The sequence below is a fragment of the Zingiber officinale genome, chromosome 9A (assembly GCF_018446385.1).
Source record: "Zingiber officinale cultivar Zhangliang chromosome 9A, Zo_v1.1, whole genome shotgun sequence".
Classification (NCBI taxonomy): domain Eukaryota; kingdom Viridiplantae; phylum Streptophyta; class Magnoliopsida; order Zingiberales; family Zingiberaceae; genus Zingiber; species Zingiber officinale.
Genome location: NC_056002.1, coordinates 103,767,103 through 103,776,708, shown reverse-complemented (window position 1 = coordinate 103,776,708; position 9,606 = coordinate 103,767,103). Strand labels below are relative to the sequence as shown.

The following is a 9,606-nucleotide window of genomic DNA, read 5'->3' as shown; positions in this document are numbered from 1 at the left end:
GGGATGACCAGTCGGGTATAGCACTTGGCCTAAACCTTGGGGGTCGGGAGCTATGTAAAGATCGTCCAAGAGCCGACCGAGAGTTATCTTACTGAGAGAACTAAGCCTAGATATAACCATGCTGTGAGAGCCCGACCAGTCAGATCCAGGTCAGATATCACCCCGACTGTCTACCAGATCTTAGATCAAGGTGTCTCAGATTTAGAGTCTTGGCCCCTGAGAACCTGTCTGGAAATCATGTTGCTGATATCGTCACACAATCCTATTTTTTCTTTCCATATTTATTGACTGGCATATCCTCTTAATTTTTAACTATCCTCTTGATTTCTAATTATCATATTTTTTTTTAATTGTCTAATTTTATCGGATCTTATCATTATCATTTATGTATCGTATCAGACAAGATGAATCAAGAACACACATACCGGACAAAAAGACGTTACACAAATCCAGCGCTTGCCACCGCAAGACAGACACAGAATACAAAAGCTTGGCGGTGATGACAGCAGCAGCGAGCTGCCTCTGATTGCGTGCAAGGGAAGTGGCGCTGTGCATTTTGATCTCACAGAACACCTCAGATGTTCACTTTTATTTAAGAAACTAGTCAAAAAAAAAAAAAAAAAGTCTTTCTAGATTCTCTGCGATCGCATGGCGTCGGTCGAAGGTAACCCTGAATTATTTAATCGATTAAAACTCCAGATGTCACGGCAGCAGTGGAACCTCTGACCAACAGCCAATTGCTGAGGCTGCTAAATCGAAAAATAATTGGACCACTGATAATAACTATCTAAGAACATGCACACTGTTTGGTTGATGAAATGTGGCAATATGCGGGGTTGTGTTGGGTAGGACTTGGATGGAAGGAGGTAGCTAGGTAATAAAAAAAATAGATCTTAACGGTCTTTAAACGGCGCACAATATGGACATGAATAAGCTAGCCGTCTCGAGCTCTCTGGGCCTCCGGCAACGTACCTCCTCCACTCTCCCCTTCGCCCTTCCCTGTCGCCACTTTAATCATCAATACCACTCGCCAATCGCAGCCTGCTCTGTTCATGGATGTAATGGTCCTTTACTGCACGGCACAGCCACCACCCTAACCACACCACGCAGGGACAAAGCTACTCTCCTGCTCTACGCACGTGAGCTCCCAGTTCTTTGCGGAGGCATCCGCATCGCAGTATTGTGAGATTAAAAAAACAAAAATCCTGGCCTGCCCTGCCCATTCTTACCTTATTCATTGCTCAACCTTTACCAGGTCCCTCTCCATGTTATTCTCAGATCACTGATTCATTTTATGTTCAAATTTTCTCCTTTCTTTTCCGTAGTTGTTCCCGTCATATATAGCGTTTGCTATGTTGGCAGAGTCATCGAGAGAAAGGAAAAGAGAGCGAATTAGTTCCTTTTATAAAATACCTCTCCTTGAGATGATTTCAAGCTAGCTAGTCTCCGCTTGATATAAAATACCAGATGTGGAACTGATACCTTTCTTCTTCAGATTTTGATTATAGGAGGTTCAGTAAGCAAGGTGTCACATCATAGCGTCAAAAGATCATATCATCCATGTTCTGTACTAGAAGACCATATGGATCATGCTGTCGATGAGGTTGTTCCACATTTTATGATAATTCATGTGTAATTTTAGCCCATGTGTTGTCTCATGTGCAATTGCCTCGTAAAATTTGACGTGTTAAGCAAAGAGGCAATAAAATTGTAGGAAACTTCTCGAGAGAGTCTGTCGTTATTGGAAGGACTCCTCGGGAGAAATTAACAACTTGACGGGTTAAATTGGCTCGAGGAGTCTATATTGACTATGTTAAAGACCCGTCAGATGGATCCTTTTTATTGCGGAAGTTTTAACGATATATATCTTATTTTTTTAAAAAAAAAATAATTAATGCCTGCATTATTATTTGATTAAATTTGCGATACTTGACCGCGAACACAAGGACTCTTGCGCCGCCCTTTCCCGCCCAGCGCCTGCTAGCCCCCGCTAATAACGCAACGTATGAGTAAATGCAAGGTAGCAGAGATATCTCCGGAAGATTTTTACACAGCGATCACGGGCAGCACGTTGGAATTTAAAATTGAACATAACCAAACGCAATCCAATTATTATACTGCAACAGCAACAGACGGAGCTGAGTACCCTTCGACCGTATGCATGCGGTCCATTGTCCATCCACCGCCCGACAACAGAAATTACAGAGTGCCAATTCACTTGTTTAATGTTTCAGTCATCCTCCCGTTTATCATTTCCCAGTCGCAATTCGCAAATGGCTAGATGCCATCATCAGAGCAAGAAACAGGCATCAAAAAGCCTGTGATACAAGCAGATTTCCGTTTTATACATTATTTCCGAAGTCGAAATTATCTTCTGAGTAGTACGGCGATAGTTTACCGTCCTTCTCGCTCTTGTGTTTGATTTCTGGACAAACTTCTCGCAGCATCTTGACGACCCTTCTCATGGAGGGGCGGTTGATCGGGAGAGAACTGGTGCAGAGCAAGCCAACGCGGAGAACCTTGCCGATCTCCCCTTTGCGAGACACCTCGAGCTTTGGATCGATAACGAATTCCACTCCCTTCTGATCGACGCTGCTGGATACCCACCTCACCAAGTCCTTTTCTCCGAGCTCGGGATCAACTGGGAGTTTGCCAGTCACTAGTTCGAGAATGACCACGCCGAAGCTGTATATGTCGCTCTTCTCGTTAACTCGGAGCGTGTAAGCATACTCTGCAGCAGAAATTATCATCAGCAAACCATCCAATATAACCTCGAACGAACGACTGAATCAAAGGATAACCAAACCTGGGGCGATGTATCCACAGGAGCCAGCAATCATGGACATAGATTTTGGGCCCTTGCCGATCATCTCCACGGCTTTGGCAACCCCGAAATCTGCCACTTTCGCTCCATATTCTCCGTCCAAAAGGATGTTATTGGATTTCACATCTCTGTGCACGATTGGGGGCATGCAGTCGTGGTGGAGATAAGCAAGCCCCTCTGCTGCATCGAGCGCTATCTTATACCGCATCGCCCAGTCCAAAAGCCCTCCTTTGCTGCTGTGCAGCAAGTCTCCTAAGCTCCCATTAGGCATGTACTCGTACACCAGAAGCTTGCAGTCTCTTTGGCTGCAGCAGCACCAGAGCTTCACGATGTTCTTATGCCGGATCTTCCCCAGGGTAGCAACCTCTGCCTCGAAGCCGTCGTCATCGGATTGCTTTGCATTCTCAACATCCTTTGAAGATCCCCACAGCTTCTTCACTGCAACAGTCTCTCCGTCGCTGAGGATGGCCTTGTAAACTTTCCCTGAACCTCCACGGCCGATCACGTTATCCTCGTCGAGGCAATCCAAGATCTCGAACTCACTGAATCCTAATTTGTGGAACGAAGTCAGTGTCCATTTGGACTTCTCCTTCACCTGCTTCTCCTTGTGGTACTTGTGATATCGCCACGAAAACCAAGCGACTCCGACGACAAAGATCAAGGAAGCAGTGATGAAGATGGAGCGAAGCAACCACATGGAGCTATGATGATACCTTCTGCCATGCGAAACAGGGCATAGCCCAGATATTGCCTTACAGAGTCCAGGGTTGCCGAGGAAGCTGTCCCGGTAGGCTTCCCTGGCGAAAAGAGGTGGGAGAGCGCCAGAGAGGTCGTTGTTCGATAAGTTTAATTCATTGAGCTTCAAGTTCTGCAATTGGATGGGAACCTCTCCCGTGAGGTTATTACCGGAGAGGTCAAGGTAGTTGAGCACCGGGAGGTTGCCAAGCTCTGGAGGTATCCCGCCAGAGAACGCATTGTCGGCGAGATTCAGTTCGCTGAGCTTCGTCCACGACTGGACCCCTCGAAGTACTTCGCCGGAGAGGAGATTGTGATGGAGGTCGAGCTGCCCAAGCTCTTCGAGATTCCCAAGGGACGCCGGAAGGGGACCGGAGAGACGGTTGTTGGAGGCAGAAAACTCGTATAACTTTGAAAGTGCTCCAATTTCCGCCGGGATGTTTCCGGTGAACTGGTTGTTGTCGAGGACGATCTTGGAGAGATTCGCTCCGTTTGCAATGATCGGAGAGATCCCACCGGAAAATGAGTTGCCACTGAGCTCGAGCAGCCAGAGGTGCGGCAAGCCCCAGAATCCGGAAGGGACTTCGCCGGATAGCAGGTTGTTCCTGAGGCGGACGCGGGAGAGGGTTCGGCACCGGCTCAGACTAACCGGGAGGCCGCCGGAGAACATGTTGTCGATCAAGAGCAGCTGCTCGAGCACCCCCCGGTCGCAGATGCTGGGAGGGATCTCGCCGGAGAGCAAGTTGTCCGACAGATCGAGGAGAGTGAGCGGCGAATTCTTTCCCAACTCCGGCGGGAGCGAGCCGTTGAGTCGATTGGCAAACAGCCGCACTTCGACAAGGCTGGTGGACAGTGCGACAGCGGTGGGGACGCCGCCGGTGAGGCGGTTCGCGTAGATATGGAGGCTTTCTAGCCGGGGGCCATCGAATAGGTCATCCGGAAGCGGCCCCTCGAGGCGATTCATCGACGCATCGAAACGGACCAGAGAACTAAGATTGCCAAACCCTAGCGGGATCTGGCCGGAGAGCGAGTTGTTGTAGAGCTCCATTTGGACGACGTCGGAGAGGTTGGCCAACGTCGCCGGGATGTGGCCGGAAAGCGCGTTGTTGGACAGGTCGAGGTCAAGGAGCTTGGAGAGCCGGCCGAGGGAGCGCGGGATTTCGCCGACGAGGCCGCATCCGGCGAGCCAAAGCACCTCCAGCGAGGCGAGGTCGGATAGGGAGGAGGGTATGCTTCCGGGAGCAAAGGGATTGTAAGAGAGGTTAAGCTGGCGGAGGGTGGTGAGGTTGCCGAGGAAATCCGGGACACCGCCGGTGAGGAGATTGGCAACGAGCGACAAAGACTCGATCCGTCGGAACCGCCCGAACGACGGCGGAATTTCACCAGAGAAGTTGTTGCCGCTGACGTCGAGGTAAGTGAGCGCCGGCAAGTCGGCGAGCGAGTCGGGGAGGCGACCGACGAGGAGGTTCTGGGAGAGGTCGAGGTGGGCGAGCGCAGCACAACCGGCGAGGGCGGCGTCGGGGAGAGAGGAGTTGATGTAGTTGAAGGAGAGGGAAAGGAACGCAAGGTCAGGGAGGCGGCATAGGGCCGACGGGAAGGGCCCGACGAGGCTGAAGTTGGTGAGGTCGACGGCGGCCACCCTGCCGCCGGAGCAACCGACGCCGGTCCAGTTACAAGGGGTCTCATCGCCGGCACCGACCTCCCAGTTGGAGAGGGCATTGGACGGGTCTTCGAGCCCTCTTTTGACCTCCAAAAGCACGCTGCTTTCGTGGTTCAAGCCAAAGGAGAACCAGCAGAGCTGCAACAAAACAATAGCAGCAGCAGAAGCGGCAGCAACTGCCATGGCCAGGAATCGGACTTATTCGCTTCACAAATTATCAGCGAACGAAGCCAAAGCGGAGGCAGCTTCCTGCACTTCCTCCCATTTCAACACCGATCACAGATCGAAAGGAAGAGGAATTGGAGGAAGGAGGCATTGCATGAAGGGCGTGGCACTCAGCTCATGCACGAGGAGTGGAGAAATGGAAAGCGCCTGTGTTTTTAAAGCCTTCTTAGCTGTAACATGGTGGGTCCGTTTGGAAACATAACAGTGGTGCATCAGGGGACCGTCACACAACAACCATTTTGAGCAGCGTGTGTGCCGTGTCAATACATCTGTGATTCTTTGAATCTAAGAACAGCCTATTGCATAACTAAAACAATTCTCTTCATATATGAAATTGCTCTTTATGTTGAATCTAATTTATATTGACTGGATTCTTCTGTTACCCCTAGCAGTAGACAAATTATGTGGCCATAACATGATAGGAGGCTAGATCTATCAGATTCTTGATTTTTAAAAGCAAACCTCACTAAAACCTAAACATGTGGGGTGTGCTATGAGTATTTTTGGTATCTTAGAGTGTTGCTATGAGTATTTTTGGTATCACCGAACACTCATTTCTTCTTGTGTTCATGTTTGCTCCTCCTTTGCTGCCTACCTCAATGGCCTGCGATAGCAATGCACCATGTGGAATTGGATAAACAAATGAGTTGTATCTTATCTTGTGCTTTAACAATTATAGTTTACCTTGCTCGTGTGACAGATGCCGTGACTGCTGCAGACTACTCCCATACTTTCCTCAAGGAGAAGAAAAGGATTGTGCAATGACAAGAAGTTTGGTTATAAACTCATGAAAATGTTCATTCAATAACTTTAATTATTTGCTTGCTTTTTTTAAAGTTCTATTGTTTCGGTACCTAGATTATGGTCCAATAATAAAGTATTCAAATTGTCATTCAAATATTCGTAATTTAAATCTTAATTATGATAAATTTATAGGATTTTTTTTTCAAATAAAGTATGTAATTAAAAGATATTAGGCTCTTAAGTTGTTCGTTACGAATTTATTTTCATGATCGATATAAAAATTTTATAATGGATCATCTAAATTCGATGTTATTAATTTAATTAATTATTTTTATTATTATTACGATAACAGGAGCTTGACTACAACTGGACCCATGAAATTTTTTACCATCCTAGAGAAGATATTGAACTCAAAATCTACTCAGATCCCAGCAGAAAAGATGCAGGACATCCTCGTTATCAAGGAAGCCTGTCGCTCTATGTATATTTTAATATTGAGATCCAGTCAAGCTGTCATTTTTTTAATTTTTTGAAAAGTGTTGCATCTCATGAAGGCTGCAGAGCATAGGCCAGCCTATGAGCTGGGGGCATCGAAAAAGATGAAAACAGAGCGTTCAGAAAATAAGCTGGTGAAGGAGGAACGAGTTTGGCTGGAGGGAGGGATTGAAGTTGCCATAGCTATTGCTATTGCTAGGTTCGACATCTGTCGCCCAACATTTACTGTTGTCTCAGTTGGGCATTGAAGGGATGGGACGTCTCACCAAATGCATCTCGGTGCTGTCTCATGTTCAACGCGAATAAATGCGTTGTTGAAGATGAAGCAGAATGTGGTGGGGGCTGGAAAAAACCTATTTTATTTCAGTGAAAAATGAGTGCCCCTGGCCTTTCTCCTACTTGTTTGACAATCAACCGTCTTTTTCTCTGAAGAGTGTTTTGTACATGTTTCTAAACAAATTTCAATTGCTGGACAAAGCATTAATGGGACTCAATTGAGTCGAATGAGTGCCACCACCTGAAGGCAAGGGGAATATCCCTGTCTTAGAGCTGTATCCATCTTCCTGCTGTTTCTTCACTTTTTGCATTAAAATGGCCCAACCTTCATCAATTGAGAAAGCAATTTCATATATCTATATTTCTTCATACTGATAATGATCACCATCATGAGAAATGAAAGCTTTGGTTCATCGCTCCATCTTTGTATTTTAGATCGAACGGTTAGCCCGACCCGGGATATCATTGCAATTTGAAAGAGATGTTGGAAGTGGGAAAGAGCTCCCACGAGTATTTGGACAACTCATGGAAGTATGATGGCTAGTTCCCCTTTATTGGTGTTTGCTCAAAATCATGCCTTGCCTTTCCGTAGTTTTATTCTTTGCCTTTTGATCTTTGCCATTGGGAAACCAAGGACCATGGCCAAGGCATGATGAGCACAACATGAGAGGGTCAGACCCATCGACAATTTATATTGCTATTCATCTGGTAAAGCCTTTTTTTTTTTTTTTTTTGTATTAGTTTGGGAAAAGAGAAATTAGGATAGTAAACAAGCTAAACTTCTTGATATTCGAGCTTGTTTGATAAAATAACTAAATCAAGTCAAGTTGAATCTAAAATGAATTAAATCATTGAAATGATTATTCAAGTTTCCTTTCATTTCTTTTTATAAGCTTGAGCTTAATTCAAGTTTGGCTTGAGTTTAATTGAAAATAACTTTGTTCATGAATATTATTCATAAATATTATTGACGAATAGTTCACAATCTTTATTCATGAACATTAATGAACTGAATATATATATATTTAAATTTATTAATTTAGTTTAATTAGTTATTAAGTTTGTTCATTGTTTGAAAATTTTATAATTTTAACTTTATTTGATTAATTATTAAGTTTATAATACATATTTGTTTATCCATTTTTTTTATTTATTTAACATGTTGATGAGTATTTTATTAATGAACATGATTTACAAGTTTTGTTCGTGAATGTTATTTATGAACATTGTTCACAAATAGTTTACAATCTTTAGTCATGAACATTAATGAGTTGCACACACTTATGTGTTCAAATTTATTTATTTAATTTAATAAATTATTCAAACTTGTTCATTTAATTAATTTTATGTGTATTAAATGAATATAAATAAACTCTTATTAAGTTGTACATCAAATTTGATCATAAATGTTTGTTTCATTCACTGCTTTAGAAGAAAAAGGTATAAATGTCACAAAGTAGCATGTGATCAGAGATTCAAAGTTGTGATATGGGATCCCACATGAAGAGTTTCTTTTGGGAGAAAAATAAAAGACCTTTTGGAATGTTCCCTAAAGTGCAATTGATGTGTACTTAATTAGAAAAAAAAAGGCACATCAAATTTGGTAAAGAAACCTAATCAATTATGATTCGCAATGGACTTGCACAAGGTGTGCGTCACCCATTTGGTTAAAGACATGATAGCACCACTACAATATTTCATCATAGTAGAGACAAGGTGATCCCTTCTCCCCTTTGTTGTTTGGACTATGTCTAGCAGTTTTCTCCTGTTCATTGAAAGGAATCTTAGAACAACCCGCTTTTCATTATTATCCTATGAGTACGAATGTCCAACGTAACTCACACATTTGACATATATTGAAAACCTCCTATTATTTGCAAGGACGGATATTTCGACATTGAACCTAATTATGGGTTGTTTAAAGGATTTTGAAGACATGATCGACCTTAGAGCAAACCCACTAAAATCTAACTTATATATGACCAGAGTTGATGACCATATGCGTGAGCAGCTTCTTCGCATTACGGGATTTCAACAAGATTCTTTCTCTTTTCAATATCTTGGCATTCCATTGGCTACAAAGAGATTATGCATTGTGAATTATGGGGCACTTCTTTAATCAATAATGAAGAGGGTAACATCTTGTTCGAAGCAAACTTTTTCACATGTTGGCCAGTTGGAACTATTGAGATTAGTCCTTCAAGGCGTTGAATGTTATTGGCTATTTATATGCCTAGTGGGGTAATCGACAAGATTTATGATATTTCTTGCTCTTTCGTTTGGTTTATAGAGCATCCGTCAATCTCTTGGGCAAGCATACGTTTACCAAAGAAAGAGGGAGGATATGGTTTTAGCTAATTAGAAGCATGGAACACCGCTCTCCTATGTCGAGATTTATGAACATTCACAATTGAATGGATTCTCTTTGGATATGGTGGGTTTATCACAATTACCTTCAAGACGTGGATTTTTTGCATTGTAAGAGTAAGTATTCAGATTCCCCTCTTATTAAACATTTATTACAAATTCACAATAAACTCTTGGAGCTTACAAGTTTGATAGGTGCAACAAACATGAAGTTTATTGAATAGTTTGTGAGTGAAAGCAATGGTCTTACGTTGGCTTATGAGTTTTTCGGCCCTAAAAG

The 9,606-nt window shown here is 43.7% G+C and overlaps 1 protein-coding gene across 1 annotated transcript; it reads right to left on the bottom strand.

The window, feature by feature from the left end:
• Positions 1-2,077: 2,077 nt before the first annotated feature.
• LOC122020338 (receptor-like protein kinase HSL1) lies at positions 2,078-5,568 on the bottom strand. The gene is made up of 2 exons (XM_042578225.1): positions 2,807-5,568; positions 2,078-2,731 (listed from the first exon to the last, which is right to left on the bottom strand). Exons 1-2 carry the CDS (start codon positions 5,400-5,402, stop codon positions 2,343-2,345), a joined length of 2,985 nt encoding a protein of 994 aa, XP_042434159.1. The 5' UTR covers positions 5,403-5,568; the 3' UTR covers positions 2,078-2,342.
• Positions 5,569-9,606: the final 4,038 nt, after the last annotated feature.